We start from the raw sequence: 15979 nt of genomic DNA on the forward strand, positions 1-15979 counted from the left end.
GTTCTTTTCCCCATTTTTTTCATTTATCCCATTTACACAGGCTGCCATGTAAAAAAAAAAAAACATAATTCCAATATGCATGGTGAGGTGTGATTGAGAACTTTTCTTATACCATGCTTTGACTGCTTACAGTTGTAACTTAACTGCAAAACTTCGCAGCCTTCTGTGCGGTATCCTGTTCTATAGGGGTGTCACGGTGGCGAGATGTTCACGACCTTGTCTGGTATACAGGAGGTTGGGGGTTCGATCCGACCCTGACACCTGTATATTTGGAGTTTGCATGTTCTCCCCGTGGTCGCGTGGATTTTTCTCTTGTCGTCCGGTTTTCCCTCCACATTTAGAAACACGTCTTTAGAGTATTTGGCTGTTGTAAATGTCCACTTGATAAGCCACTCCGTTGGTCTATCGTTTATGGCCAGGATGCTTCTGAAAAAGAGCTATATAGCTTAGTCGGGCTTACCTGGTAAAATAAAAAATAGTTTAGTTTTTTTAGTATAGTTCAACACGATACTACCAGTTCTCGGAACTAAGAAATGCCAGCCACTTGAGCATAGATGCCGATTCTCGGACTTTCCGGGTCACGTAGGGTTGCCACCTGGAACCGTGAGAGTTGCAGGCCAGTTGACCGCGTCCATCTGCTCCGATCTCCTGCAGTTCGGAGAGCTTCCACCTCTCTCAACCCCATGCCCTCCAATGTTGGTTGCCCACCTCCGAATAGCACGGTTTGCTACGTACGGTGCAAAAGAAGTTCAACACGTACATATGTCTGTCTAGCTTAGTCTGTGTCGACTCCACCGTTTATGCCGGTCTTGTTTGCCAGTCTGCATCCCTTCGCCGAGTGGGTGTGTTTTTTGCCGGCGCGAGAGTGACGCGGAGTTTGGTGACACGCGTGTGCCCCCTGTCGTGCAGCGACGTGCATGGAGCCGCCAAGGGCCCTGGCGGGATCCCCCCTCAGGACCAGCACCTGGCCCTGGCATTGCTGCTCGAGCTCGCGGTGCAGAGAGGAACGCTCAGGTACTGCCCGGCCAACGAGTTAACGTGTTTATTTTTATCGAGCTTGGTCATTGCAAGAACTTGGAAAAGAGTCTGTGATGGAATTCATAAGCCGAGCGGTGTGAGGGGAAAAAAGTGGAATGAGAAGTGTTGTGACCTGCAGTATGGTGAGTTGGTGAGTGGGTAGGTGGGCAGGTGTCTGGTAGACCAAGTCGCCAACATGGGTGGAGGAATCGGCGAGTGAAGTTCACGGGAACAGTGGCCATGGTAGTAGCGCTGGAGGAGTAATATAGATTTGACCGACCACCAGTGAGCAAGCGACTGGGGTGAAATTCATAAGTGCTGTATCATCATTCAACCTCGACCAATGATAGTATACGAGTGGGTTGGAATGTTTGTTGGTCATGTATGTTTGTTGGTCAGTGTCATCCTAGCCATGATCAATCTGCTGCTGAATGAAGGCCTGCCTTCTTGTCGATCTAGACAGGTTCTGTTTCTTTCCGAGGCTGCTGTTACCTTTTGCCACCCGTGACTTCAGGTTTTTCTTCTCGGGTTTTCCCCCTCTGTGCGCTGACGGCCCGGCTTTCTGCTCCTCCACTCGGTTTGTGCAGCCAGATGCTGTCGGCCGTGCAGCTGCTGCTGCAGCTTTGGGACAGTGGCACGAGAGAGGCGGATAACGAGCGCTCGTCCGAGGGCACCAGCGCGCCCCTGCTGCCTCTGCTGCGCCGGCTGCACCACATCCAGGCTGGCAAGGAGCCTGCCGCCTCCAAGCAGGACGAGCCACAGGCAAGCGCCCGCCTCCCGTACCGGCAGGTTGCAAAAGGGAGCACAGCGATTTCTGGAGAGGGGTAACCAGCCGGCGACTCTCGTGCCTTTAGGTTTTCCACCTGTCCTGGTTTGGCCCGGACAGTCTGGAAGTTGGCATCCGTTTTCATTCACCATGGATAGGAATTTAATTAAGTAACAACTATCAATCAACGGCTGAGTTGTAAGTCTAGCTGCTGGCTTCAAGAGACAATGCGTGTATCACACGCGTGCCCTCGGAGAACACTGTCAGTTGGCACAGGGAACCACAGACTTACATAGACATCAATACAGAGACCTATACATACAGAGACCCATAGACTCGCAGCGAGACCCAAAAATTCACATAGACCCACATACTCACACAGAGACCCATACAGAGACTCATAAACTCAAGTAGAGACTCATAGACTTACATAGAGACCCATAGACTCATGATCTGTTCCACTCTTGCGCCGCAGTCACATTTGGGTGATAGTTTGTGGAAGGGTGATTGCGTTTGCCGCGGCCAGGTCGAGTTCTATGCAAGGCAGCCCACCGCTTGCAAGGGGGCCGTGAGCCCCCCCGTGGCTGGATGGTGGTGGTGGAATCTGCGACGAGGGAATTATTCGGGATGATGGTTCCGCTCGTCTTGCGTGCTGCCCGGCGTGCGGTTGAGTCCTGCAATGTTTTGGAAAGGCTTTATTTTCTTCTGCGTTTGGGTGGCAAGGATCGATTTCTACTGAGACCTGTTACCGGTATTGTGTTGTTGAAGTTTATTGCAGCCGACTGCACAGTTTTGATAGACCTAGGCTGACTGAGAAATATGTCTGAATTTTGTTTTGTGGGAACGGTGGCAGCCCTGCCGACACGGCCACGGGAGGGATTGCTCATTGGCAGTATGATTTTTGTGGCTTGGAGAACCAGAGGGGGCAGGTCCATTCTCACTGCGGCTGGAAGTCATGTGGCCTGGTGCCGTGTGTGTGCGCGCAAGGGAATGGTGGTATCGTGGTTAGCGCGCAACTCTACGAACCGGCGATCCAAGTTCAATTCCTGCTCACGGCCAACACCAGTGACAATTATCTGAACCAGTCCTGGGTCAACTCGGCCTCAAATGTTTACCTGCTGCGGTGTGTAAAAACATCGCCGCCGGGGAGGCAAAGATTGTTGGGTGTGGTGCTGGCCACACATCCCCTCGTGCACAGTGCCTGCCTTCATAGGTGCTAGTTGCGAACAGCACTTGCCCCAAAAGTCTGTTAAGGCTATACGGGGGGAATCTTTGTCTTTGTGGGGCACAGGTGCTGGTGAGTCCGCTGGGCCCCAATGAGAGCTTCCTTCGCTACCTGGTGCTGCCCCAGGACAATGAGGTAGAGATCGACCTGCGGCAGACGGCCGTGGTGATCATGGCTCACCTGGACCGACTGGCGGCGCCGTGCCTGCCGCCACCCTGCAACGCGCTGTCCTCACAACCGGTGAGGCTCCTCCTCCCTCGCCCTTTATGCCATGGCCGTGTACCATTTTGGTGGCTAGGAGATGTTAACTACCTCGCCTGGTATACAGGAGGTCGTGGGTTCTGATCCCAACCCTGACGCCTGTATATTCGGAGTTTGCATGTCTCTCTGTGGTCATGTGGATTTTTTTCCGAGTCCTCCGATTTTTCCATCCGCATAATAAGCCGCTGCGTTGAGCTATCATGTGGCCAAGTCACTTCTGAAGAAGAGATGTATAGCTAAGTGGGCCCTATCTGGTAAAATAAAAATAGTTTAGTTTTTACTTTGAGATAATGCACGCTTGGCCCTCCAGGATAAAATTTTATAGGTTTATTCGGGCAAACTGTGTAGTGTTGGAGCCATCGGCCCAGATTTCTTGAGGGATAGAGGAGTAAAGCGCGGTTGTTTTGGGTCTAATTGCTATTTGGCTTCATTGTCGTACTTGTTATCCTATCTTTTAGTCATTTTTGGTGACCCCTCTCGCAAACGAGAGGTCCATCCTCGTCTCTTTAGTTCTCACCTGGTTAAACAAAATCACCGTGAAACCTGAAACATGCAAGCATAAGGCCTGACTCGTTTTTTGCCAAGTGCTGCGTGCTGGGTTGTTCTGATCGCCCTCCCTCACGCGGTGCCCTGCAGGGGGGCGGCCGCTTTTCCCAGCTCGTCCAGGCCTGGGGTCTCCTGGACTGGGGCGGTCAGACGCTGCCCCTGGTTAACGGCCCCATGCAGGTGGAGGCTCTCTCAGAGCTGGGCCTGGAGCACGTTGCTTGCTCCGAGAAGTGTCTCCTGGCGCTTGCCAAGGACGGCAGGGTCTACGTGCAGCCCTACCACGGCGAGGTACTGCGCCCGCTACCTCGCTGCTCCTTCTGCTCTCCTGCTTCGGTGCTCTGTCTTACCGACAGGTCCCCCCGGCTGCAACCCTCTTCATCCTCCGTTCTCCGCCCTCCTGTTCACTTCCACAAATGGCCCTTTCTGCAGCTCTTCCAACATCCAAATCCTCGGCCTTGCTCTTGCTCTTTACTGCTGCATTCTCCCCTCTTGAACGTCATTAACATTGTGCACACTCCAGTTCCTCTTTCTCCTTCTCATGACTTCTATTGTCATTCTTCTTTTATTGATGCCATTCAAGATGGCTGTATTGGTCATCTTCTTTGCCCAGCCCATTCTCTGCACCCTCCTCCACGTCTCGAACACTTCGAACCGTCTCCACCTTTCCGCCGTTCCATGCAAAAGCTACGCTCCACACCATCGTCTTGGCTCGCTTTGCCGTTTCAATCACCGTTCCTGTCAACAACTCCTTCATCTTTTTCTGAATGCTTCTTTTGGCACCCACCCTCGATCTGACTGCTGGCTATAAGAACGTCCGCGGGGCATTTCTACCACCTGTGGTGGCGATTCCTATGAAGCAGTTGGAATATGTTTGATGAATTAAAACAATGAAGTTGTCCTCACAGCTCTTAACCGATTCACAGCTGGTTCCCGGGAACCGGCAATGATGCCTTCGTCATTGTGGCTGGGCCCCGATATGAGTTGACGAGTTCACACGGGCGAATATCGCTGTTGTTTGTGGGCCACACCCACAACACACACAGGATGCGTCTACTGCCACCTTGTGGCAATAGCTAGAGAATAAAAACATTGCACGAGGAATAACCAAGGTCGGGCCCTATTCACCCTGCAGATTCTTCACCAAAAATCAAATATGACCATTCCCATCTACACGCATGTCATGAATGGCTAGCTGCAGGGTGACCTGCATTTGATTCACTCATGGCTGTAAAATGGGTGAAATGAGACCACTGTTTACGTAACTTTGCTGACCGAGTTTGACTTTGTACACCTGGCTCTAGTGGAGGCCACTCGTTCACCAAAGTCTGCCACGTCGTGAAGTCGCTCCGTTTTTGGCGGTGCCGCTACCGCGACGCGCGTGCCGCCTCGCCCGCGTGCCTTCACCTTCGGTGCCTCCTGCGTGCGCGTACGCAGCAACCGCCGCAGCTGCTGGAGGCGCTGGCGGAGCACGTGGTGGTGAAGGTGGCCACGCACCCACAGGGCAAGCACTTCCTGGCCCTCTCTGCCGACGGGGACGTCTGGTCGTGGGGCTGTGGGGAGAGCGGCTGCCTTGGCCACGGGGACCCCTGGTGAGCCCCTCGGTCCGTGCGGCGGCACTACAGGGGAGGGATCTTCGTCTTTGTTGTGCGCACTGCAGCCGGGGCGGACTTCCCGCTGCCTCGCACCAGGGAGTGTCGCTCCTCCGTAGTGGGCAGAGAAGTGACTCGCAGCGGCCGGTACGTTAAGCAGCCAAAACTGTAGCAACTTGGAGCGGTGCCCAGCTCCATCGCTTCAGCTCTCATCACCTCGGCTTTACGTGCGCTGTAGCCAAAAGGCCTTCACCACCCTTGCAGTGTGCCAAGCCTGGTGTCGGTGCTAGAATGATGTCGCCGCTGCTTAATGCTGAGAGGCACCTGCTGTTGTTGATGTAAATAAATTACAGTATCGTCTCGGCAAGCCTACCTTGGTCCGAATCGACACCGAGGAGTCCAGCAGTCGTGAGGTTCTCTTTAGTCGAGTCGCAGGTCTCCCGTAGTTTGTGCTAAGGCCTGAGGCCTGGTCGACCAGTGTCACTGAGCTCGATCTCAACGCAGAGTCGCATTCTTACTTGCACCGAGTATTATCAATTAATGAATTTTTTTTTATTCTAATAGTTTACTTCTTTATCTAGGAGAGCCACACTCAGTCGTAGGACTCTTTTCAGAAGGGTTCCCCATTGGGTTTTTATTTTAGGATATTTCATCCATTTGGTGACGAGTTGTGTTTATTATACAAGTTGGAGGAAACCGGAGCACCCTGAGAACCCCACGCCTTGCGCGAGGGAGCAACGCTCTATCTCCGTAGAGATGGGAATAGATAGTCCACTTGCTGTACTACTGCCTTCTCTGTGCGATGATCCACCAACTCTCGCTGCTACCTCCACAATTCTGGATTATCACTGGACATGTGCTGGTTAACTGGGGTTGCGTTTGTGCTGGGTTGTGTGTGTGCGAATGTGTGTGTGTGCGCGTGTGTAGAGTATATGGGGGAACTTTGTCTTTGTGTGTGGTGGAGAGCGGTAGTGCAGTGGCTAGCGCACGCTACGCTACGAACCTGGCGATCCGAGTTTGATTCGCACTCACGGCCAACACCAGTGATGATTATCTGAACCAATCCTAGGCCTCGTCTAAGTCGACTCGGCCTCAAATAAGTGTGTAAACAATCACCACTTGGGAGACAGGCGACCGGGCGTGGTGCTGGCCACCCACCCCCTTGTGTACCGTTGCCGGCCTTCATAGGTGCTCGCTAATAGCACTTGGCCCAAAAGTTTGTTGAGGCTACACGAAGGATCTTTGTCTTGTGTGTGCGGGTGCCGCGGCAGTGCGGTGGACGAGCCCAAGCTGGTGGCGGCGCTGTCGGGCCGTCCGGCCGGCAAGCAAGTGGTGTCCGTGTTCTGCGGGAGCACATACAGCGCGGCCATCACCGCCGACGGGGAGCTCTACACGTGGGGGCGTGGCAACTACGGCCGCCTGGGCCACGGTGACCTCGCCGCTCTCTCCTCTCCCCTTCTTCCTTCGCACTGCGCCACTGCTGCCCCCTTTTCCAAGCGCGAACAACATCGCTCGATCTGAGAACCGCGTTACGCTCTCATTCATCGCAACTTCGATGGTGCCGTTTGTTGCCGTCTTTGCCCAATGGTCTGTTAAAGATTACCTGGGGTATCTCTGTTGTGTGTGTGTGCAGGCACCAGCGAGGACCAGAGCACCCCCACACTGGTGGCTGCCCTGGCTGGGCTGAAGGTTATCGATGTGGCCTGTGGCACCAAAGACGCACAGACCCTAGCCGTTACGGATAACGGTGTGTGTTTTCTTGTTGTAAATTACTTTTATTGATCCATCCACGGGGGGGGGGGGGGGTACAACTTCTTCGGGGAAGGAAAGGGGAAAGAGGAGGGAGTCGGTCTCAACGGTGCGTGTTTGACAGACGTGTAGTGAGTCCAACTGAGTCGCAGACATTATCTTTGGAGTAACACTATTTATTCATACGTAACATAACACAACCTACGCTCGGGTCTCGAATGCCCATCTAACCACGCTATGGCAGAACTAGGCAGGGTTCGCTATCTCGGTCCGGACCACAAGCTGGGTCCCCGATCGCGTGGCTAGAGGCTTCTTCTCCCCGACGTGGATCTTCGAACACCAACACGTGAAGAACCCCGAGCTCCTCACGGAGCTCTCGTTACATGCCCCCGGGCTGGGGCTGGCTCCACCCTCAGCCCCGCCCCAAGCCCCGCCCACCTTCCAGGCTTCTCGAGCTCCCTCTCGAATGTTCCCGAGAGCTGTCCGGAACCACGTGACCGCCCCTCGGGCCCCCTCCACTGGTGGCCCCCTTTCAGTATCGTCTGGTCACGTGACAACAGGTCACAGCCAGAGCGTCATGCCCCAGGGTAACCCTGGCTCGCTGACGCTCGTTCTCGCTACCTCACTGGGAGCCGGCACTGCACGCTGCTCGCTGTGCCTCCGCGCTAACCAGCGCTCACCCAACCACAGCTAGTGTTGGTACTGCAGCCCGCAACCCAGGCTGCCCACAATGACAACATTACCGGCCGTGACTTCGCAAGTCCCGGCACCACACAGTGACAAGTACAGTCACTACAGACGCATTCATCGCTACGCTTGTTTAAGTAGGGAAGCCTCGCCGAGTCTCAAGGATCTTTTTTTTTCAGGAGGGTTCTGCTAAGTATTAGCACTGTAAGGGTGATGATTGCTACCAAGTAAATATGTCAGCTTTTTTCAATGTGTGGCAAATATGGGTCATGATGCCGGCGCTAAATGGCCTGCTCTGTTTTGCATAACGTCACGAGGGTTTTAATGTCCATTGAAGCAGACGACGGCACGCAGTATGATGCTGTTAAAATACACCCATTGTCTTAAGTAAAGCGCTTAATGTGCCAATAATTATTCTCTCAGCCCTCCTGTTGTAAAAACAATTTGCACGACCAAATTTAGGTAGGGTGGTGGAGGGTGACCTAAAAAAAAATTGCAAGCTCATTACATGGCCTTAAACAAAAATGGCTACGGGCAGTCCCCAACTTACGAACAGGTACCATTCCTGAGACATTTTTGTAAGTCGAACACAATAATATACTGCATTTAAATGCACGTATGGTCAGTGTTATAAATGTGTTATGGTGCAACAAAAAGGGAAACATTGTTAAACTCATAAATAAGAAAAAACGTTGTGCATTTGCCAAATCAAATAGTTCCGTGGTTCGGTTCGCAAATGCGAGTTCACCTTCGCAAGTCAGATGGTTCAAAATAATTATCTTATGGAAGCTCATTTGTTAGAACGGATGTTTGTAAGTCGGGTGTTGGTAAGTCCAGGGACTGCCTGTATTACAAATGGCAGTGTCGCCTTAGAGCCGTGCGTCGTGCCAGGTTAAACAAATGTCGACTTTGGTCGTCGCTGGCGGCTCCCCCACCTTCCTGCAGGCCAAGTGTGGTCGTGGGGCGACGGAGACTACGGGAAGCTGGGGCGCGGCGGCAGCGACGGCTGCAAGACGCCCAAGGCCGTGGACAAGCTGCAGGGCGTGGGCGTGGCGCGCGTATGGTGCGGCTCCCAGTTCTCGGTGGCGCTGACGCGCGACGGCTGCGTCTACACGTGGGGCAAGGGCGAGCGCAAGCGGCTGGGCCATGGCACCGAGGAGCACGTGCGCTTCCCACGCCTGCTCGAGGCGCTGCAAGGTACGCGGGGGGCGTCGCTCCGTGCCCCTGGGCACCCTTAAGTATGGAGGGGTGCTGACGGTAGGGATTATCCAGGTGAATTCTACGCATGCACATGTATGTTGAACTTCTTTCGCACCGTACTTAGTCAATTGCGCTAATTCGAGGTGCGGGGGAGGAGCAACCAACTATAAACACGTTTATTATTTAGGCTAAGGTCTGAGGCTTGGTCGTCCCAGTGTCACTCAGCTCGATTTGAACATGCAGAGTCACATTCTTACTTTCATGAGGTAGTATTTATTTATTTACATTGATTATTATTTTTATTATAACATAATTAATTTACCCAGGAGGGTCCAGCATTGGATTTTTATTTTAAGATGTTTTCAGCCAATTGGTGATGAGTTTAGTTTATTATACAAGTTGAAGGGAACTGGATCACAGGCTTGTACAGCCAATATCTCTAAAGCTGATTGAGTATATTCAATATGATGCTTAATTATCCACTGATATCCACTTAACCATATAAACTAAATTTCTGCTACTGCTCCTGATGGCAGTAACGATGATGGCGGTGCGGATGATGCTGTGTGGATGATGGTTGTGCGGATGATGCTGTGTGGGTGATGCTGTGTGCGGACGATGGGGGTGCGGACGATGGGGGTGCTGACGATGGGGGTGCGGACGATAATGTGTGGATGCTGCCGCAGGAGGAGAGTGAGACAGAGATGAATGTAAGGATTGAGAGCTCGCTGTCTAGTCGTCTGCGAGAAACGATGCGAATGGTTTCCACTGTTGGCGCAGGTGAGAAGGTACTGGATGTGGCCGTGGGCAGCACGCACTGCTTGGCGCTCACGGAGGAGGGCCTCGTCTACAGCTGGGGCAGCAATGAGCAGTCGCAGCACTTCGACACGGCGCTTAGCAGCAAGCCGCTGCCGACGATGCTCGCGCTGCCCGACACGGATCGCCACCGCGTCGTTGGTATCGCGTGCGGCCCGGCGCAGGTGGGGTGGAGAACGTTGGGGTGGAGGGATCGGTGGGGGGGGGGAGGGTATCGGGGGTGGGGGGGAGGGGGGGAGGGTATCGGGGGTGGGGGGAGGGGGGAGGGTATCGGGGGTGGGGGGGAGGGGGGGGGAGGGTATTGGGGGTGGGGGGGAAGGGGGGAGGGTATCGGGGGTGGGGGGAGGGTATCGGGGGTGGGGGGAGGGGGGAGGGTATCGGGGGTGGGGGGAGGGGGGAGGGTATCGGGGGTGGGGGGAGGGGGGGAGGGTATCGGGGGTGGGGGGAGGGGGGAGGGTATCGGGGGTGGGGGGGAGGGGGGAGGGTATCGGGGGTGGGGGGGAGGGGGGAGGGTATTGGGGGTGGGGGGGTTTGGGGGGAGGGGGGAGGGTATTGGGGGTGGGGGGGTTTGGGGGGAGGGGGGGAGGGTATCGGGGGTGGGGGGGAGGGGGGAAGGTATCGGGGGTGGGGGGGGTGGGGAGGGGGGAAGGTATCGGGGGTGGGGGGGTGGGGGGGGAGGGGGGAAGGTATCGGGGGTGGGGGGGAGGGGGGAGGGTATCGGGGGTGGGGGTGGGGGTGGGGTATCGGCTCAGTTCCAAACCTGAGAGTTCCACTCTCCCCCCTCTGCTCCCCATAAACGAGTACCTGAAACGCTGCGGAGAAAAATTCAGCTTGGTGTGGTGATGGCCACACCACACCCTTGTGCTCTCTATCAGCCTTGATTGGTGCTCGCTTACAGCTAAACTTAACTTTTTATTTTCCAGGTAAGGGCGCACAGAGCTACATAGTACTTTTCAGAAGCGACCTGACCACAAATGTTAGCTCAACAAAGTGGCTTATGCATACATTTATAGCAGCCAAATACTCTAACCACATTGATTCTAAATGTGGAGGGAAAAAAGGAAAATCCATGCTACCACGGGGAGAGAGACATACAAACTCCAAATATCTAGCAGGCATCAGTCGGGATTGAACCCACGACCTCCTACATACCAGGCGATGTAGTTAACATCTCGCCACCGTATCGCCATTGCGTAGCAACACTTGCTGCAGTGGTCTGTACGGATGTAAGGGTGGTGTGGTGTGGGGGGGGGTCACCTTTGTGTTTGTGTAACGTCGCTCTGTGTGGGCCGTCCTGGTAGAGCTTCGTATGGAGCTCCTGCTCCGACTGGACCGTGGGCCTGCGGGCGCAGCTCGTGGTGGACGTGTGCCAGGCCACGTTCGAGCAGCTCGACCCACTGCTGCACGGCGTGAGCGAGGGCATGGACGGCTCTGCCGACTGGCCGCCGCCGCAGGAGAAGGAGTGCATGTGCGTGTCGGCACTGAACCTGCTGCGCCTGCAGGTGGGGGCCCGCGCCACACACCGCTCCCAACGACGACGGCCGCCGTTCGCCGATAAGTGGCAGCGACATCGCCGCCGCGGAGCTTGTGCCAGGCTAGGTGCACTTCGAGGCCGTCATGTGAAGTGTCGAAGGCGCTTTCTAGCAGGAGGTCACTGGACAAACTCGGGTGCCATGGGTTGACCGGCAGATGCACCAGCTGTGCTCCCCCACGTTGTCGAGCGCTCCGCTTGTTATAAGCATCACTCCCCGGCCTTAATTTTTCTTGAAGGGCAACTGACTCAAAATTCCAAGTTGCGTCCTTCATGAGCCTCTGCCTCACTGCTCGGCCTTCACTCACACACCCGCACACTTTACAATGACACGTTCATTCACAATAATTGTGTTCATGTTCATGGCACGTACCACTGTTGACACATAGGTCAATGGTGAATCGGTTGTCTACCCAGAGGAATTTGAAACGTGACTAACGTTACAGCCGTGCACGTCTCACCTTCACATGGCCTCCTCTAACAGTGTTTCATGCTGCTATTCTAGGGCACTGCTGTTGTTACGCCATTTGCGAATGCCCGTTGCTCAGATTGCCGACGTCTCCCCCTTTTTCTGCCGTCGCCAGCTGCACGCGGCCATCAGCCACCGGGTGGACTCGGCGAGCCTCGGCCTGGGCATGGGCAGCCCGCTGCTCAGCAGCATCAAGCAGGCGGTGGTGACGCTGGCCAGCAACACGGGCGTGTTGCCCTCCGTGCAGTCGGCCGCCCAGGCTGTGCTGCAGAACGGCTGGTCGGTGCTGCTGCCCACAGCCGAGGAACGAGCCCGGGCCCTCTCTGCCCTGCTGCCTAGTGCAGGTCTCTTCCTTCATTCGTGTACTACTTCCTTCGTGTACTACTTCCTTCGTGTAGTCACTCTGTGGATTGGTTGCAAGTCTGCTGTGAGGTCACAGGCGACACCTGCTGACCTAGGTCACATCTCCAACTCTCCCCTATGCAGGAAATGTTTTTATTGCTCGGGCATTCTGTTAATAACTCGTTTGATTAATTCCTTCAGTTCTATAAAAACCACGTTGCAGTATTGCAATTTGTGTTAATGGTCTAGTAGTTTGTGCGTGGGAGTTTACCGGAGATGTAAATGGGTTTTGGGCTGGTGGTGCGATGCATGGCCGACGCGGGTGTGATGCATTGCTGACGCGGGAGTGGGCGACGTTCGCTCGTGTCGTCTCTGCCGTTGCAGTGTCTGGACATGACGTGGGCATGAGCCCCGGGCGCCGCTTCATGACCGACCTGCTCGTCGGGAGCCTTATGGCGGACGGCGGCCTCGAGTGCGCGCTCAACGCCGCCATCGCCGCCGAGCTCCAGGTGGACACTGAGACCCCGTCATTCCCATTCTCGCTTCAGGCGCTGCTTCCCAGCAGGCAGGGAATGCTGTCTGCCTAATAGGCGTGGAGGGCTGCCTGGACGAATTGTCACCAATCATTTCAGAGTTAGCCCAGGGTTTAGCGATCCTCTGCTGGATCGCTCTACACAGGTTGTTTAGCTCCACCCCCTGCCCTGTAGTTCTACTCCATGTCCTATAGTAATATTAACTACTTTCATACAAGTTTTGTGGATTCCAAACTCACTGAATGCAGATTGCAATCGTGACTTAGAGAATACTCGTGTCCTGTGCAACAACAGTGTTGTGTGTGCAAGTCTGTTTCAGACCAATTGGCAGAGTGTGGCCATTGTCTTAGGGTGCTTGGTGTTTTTAGGCACGTGGTTTTCCTCCCACTCGCCGAATCAAACGTCAAAGAGTAATTTTTAGAGTACATTAAGCTGTAGCAAAAGACCCGGTGATGGAGTGTGCGGTGCGCACGTGCGCTCATGTGTGGCAGCAGGACATCGAGGCCAAGAAGGAGGCGCAGAAGGAGAAGGAGATCGATGAGCAGGAGGCCAACGTGTCGTCGCTGCAGCGCACCGGCTCTCAGCTCGACAAGGACATTATCAACACCGGCCTCTACAACGACTACACCGGCGCCAAGAGCCTGCCGCTGGTGCAGCTCGTCCAGCAGCTGCTCAGGTGCGCGTGCGGACCCTGGCTCTCGCGACCTCCATTGTTTTGTATCCCCATGCATGCTGCTGCTTATGATGCCATGCAGTTGGTGACGTTACGTTGCTATTCAAATACCCTCGGTCAGCAGAACACCAGGGAAGGGAACGGCCATGAACGTGATGCTAGGAAACCTCTCTTGAGGCCCTGAAGGTGGCCCGCCTTCGTGCTTCTAAAGCTGAAAGATTTTAATCTGTGCCAGTTGTCTGGTGTGTTTGCGATCGGTGGCCCTCTGACTAAAAGCCGAAAGCGATTTTTGGCAGTTATTTTGGCCCTTTTGACCCCATCAAAGTCGGTGCATGTGAGAACCTGGTTCACTTGCGGGCGGCTTCCCAGACTTGATCCCAGCATCATGACGCTGCTGCCTCGTCGCTTGAAATGTGCATGATGGGGTCGTAAGCATTGGATCACCGTGATTGTGTCTGTCAATGAATTACCCGTGCCAGCTTTTATAAGATAATAATGATACCACGTTGTTATTGTCAGAGGAATGATTGAGGATGACGAATCAGTTGAGTGGGATCCCCGGTGGCGAGTTAACTACCTCGCCTGGTATACAGGAGGTCGTGGTTTCGATCCCGACCCTGACGCCTGGTGCTGCTGTATATTTGGAGTTTCCATGTTCTCCCCGTCGTCATGTTAATTTTTCTCCGGGTTCTCTGTTTTTTACCCTCTACATTTAGAGACTGCGTTTAGAGTATTTGGCTGCAATACATTTTCACATATTAAGCCATTGTTGAGCTATAATATATGGTCGCTTCTGAAAAAGAGCTATATAGCTCCGTGAGCCTTACCTGGAAAAAATTAATGAGTTTAGATTATTTGTTCCCCACTGTGCGCGAATGCAGAAACGTGGCATCGCAGACGATCGGCAAGCTGAAGGTTGTGTCCGTGAACATCGCCTCCTCTGAGTTCTGCGAGTTTGGGAGTCCCCCAAGGGAGAAGTCGGCCTCCCTCGACCTCCTGCTGCGCTTTCAGAGGCTGCTGTTCAGCAAGCTGTACCCAGCAGAGGGTGTGTCCACGCTCGTGATGACAACCCATCGTGGTGTGAGATTGGGGGATGTAGCAGGATACCTCTGGGGATTTAGGGCCCACTGTGAGGGCACGGAGCCACAGCCTCTTGGTTTCCTGGGTCACGGCTTCTTCCGAGAACACCACTGTTTATACTGTAGTATTATTTGGTTGTTTTTGCTCTGATTTATATTTTTGTTTATTGTTGTACATCTTTTTACATTATTTACGTTGTTGCCTTTGTAATGTTTGCGAATGTTACCATCCTGGTCTCTTGAGTTCTCACCCGGTTAAACAAAATTAACATGAAACTTGAAACTAATTCCCTTCCACATGGCACGACCCAGGGTTTTGTACTGCATAAATGTGTAATTTTCTTAACACCTGTGTGTGTCAGTGGCTGGGAATGCCCTGTGCACGCTGTTGCTGCTGCTGCCGCCGTGTTCTGACACTCAAGTGTTTGGGATCGGGGAGTGCTGTCAATGTTCTTGGGGTGCTGATATGACGTGGCCCAGCGGTATTTCGCTCGCCACTTCTTGCATTGGTTTGGGGTTCGAATCCACCAGGATACCCTGGCTATTCCTGCACATCTGCTTCACAGAGTCCACCATTGTGTGCCTCCTCCTGAGAAACTACGGCAGACTGTCTATGTACGTGTTTATGTTGAACTTCTTTTGCACCATAAACGTAGCCACACTGGTATTTAGAGGCGCTGAGACACAGTGGCGCATTCCTTCGTGATGATAGCCTTGCGCCGTATGAATGGCGCGAGTACCAAGTGCAACGAGTTACAATTCAACTCGCTATTCTCCAGGAAGGCTTAACGGTGTCGGGCTCGTTCCCCAGCACCACGGGGCAGGGGTGGAGGGGGGCGGTCTGGGGGGGGCGCCTCGCTTGCGTCACACGGCGCCTCGCGTCACACGGCGCCTCGCGTCACACGGCGCCTCGCGTGACTCGGCGCCTCGCGTGACTCGGCGCTGCCGTTCTTCTGCCCAGGACTGGAGCCCAGTGGCGCCGGCTCCCTGCTCAAGAAGTACATCGTGCTGATGTGCAGCCATGTGGCCGACGTGCTGCCCGTGGCCACCAGTGTGGCCCACTCCAGCAGCCGCCACTTCGCCGAGGTCTCGTACGTCCTGGAGAGCGACCTGTGTGGTACGCACCGTGCTACCGTGTCTCACAAGCGCGCGGCTTGGCGCTCGAGCAGGCTGTGTGCTGCGTGTGTTTTTTTGCTCCGTTGCTGAGCACAGACCCGAAATGTCAAACGGACGGCAACAAACAGAGGTATCAAAGTTTCATTGACAGTTTATTGCATTGAGTAGCATTATTATTGTAACAACTTGGGGGAAAAGAGATGATTGGAGGGAATTCCAGACTGGAGCAATGTGAGGGAAGACGCAGAGAGAAGTGTTATCACCTGCAGTGTGGTGAGTGATTGTGTGAGTGGGTGAGTATATGGGTGTGTGGGGAGCAGTGGCACAGTGGTTAGCGCACCACACGCACAGCTGTAGAGAGACATGGGGACACACTAATA

The 15979-nt window shown here is 54.2% G+C and overlaps 1 protein-coding gene across 9 annotated transcripts in view; it reads left to right on the forward strand.

Moving 5' to 3' along the window:
* Positions 1–15979, forward strand: part of HERC2 (HECT and RLD domain containing E3 ubiquitin protein ligase 2) — a 156855-nt gene that overhangs the window by 18839 nt on the left and 122037 nt on the right. For 7 of the 9 annotated variants that reach the window (XM_078602720.1, XM_078602725.1, XM_078602722.1 and 4 more), the window contains 15 exons: positions 910–1014; positions 1605–1779; positions 3075–3248; positions 3906–4103; positions 5250–5404; positions 6676–6833; positions 7038–7151; positions 8786–9037; positions 9821–10020; positions 11158–11358; positions 11972–12200; positions 12583–12707; positions 13223–13407; positions 14286–14449; positions 15445–15600. In XM_078602720.1, the coding sequence (XP_078458846.1) occupies positions 910–1014; positions 1605–1779; positions 3075–3248; positions 3906–4103; positions 5250–5404; positions 6676–6833; positions 7038–7151; positions 8786–9037; positions 9821–10020; positions 11158–11358; positions 11972–12200; positions 12583–12707; positions 13223–13407; positions 14286–14449; positions 15445–15600 (2591 nt within the window). The remainder of the gene's footprint in view (positions 1–909; positions 1015–1604; positions 1780–3074; positions 3249–3905; positions 4104–5249; positions 5405–6675; positions 6834–7037; positions 7152–8785; positions 9038–9820; positions 10021–11157; positions 11359–11971; positions 12201–12582; positions 12708–13222; positions 13408–14285; positions 14450–15444; positions 15601–15979) is intronic. The other 2 variants (XM_078602721.1, XM_078602728.1) reach the window with 1 other exon arrangement.

The sequence above is a fragment of the Lampetra planeri genome, chromosome 19 (assembly GCF_965212315.1).
Source record: "Lampetra planeri chromosome 19, kcLamPlan1.2.h2, whole genome shotgun sequence".
NCBI classification, from domain to species: Eukaryota; Metazoa; Chordata; class Hyperoartia; order Petromyzontiformes; family Petromyzontidae; genus Lampetra; species Lampetra planeri.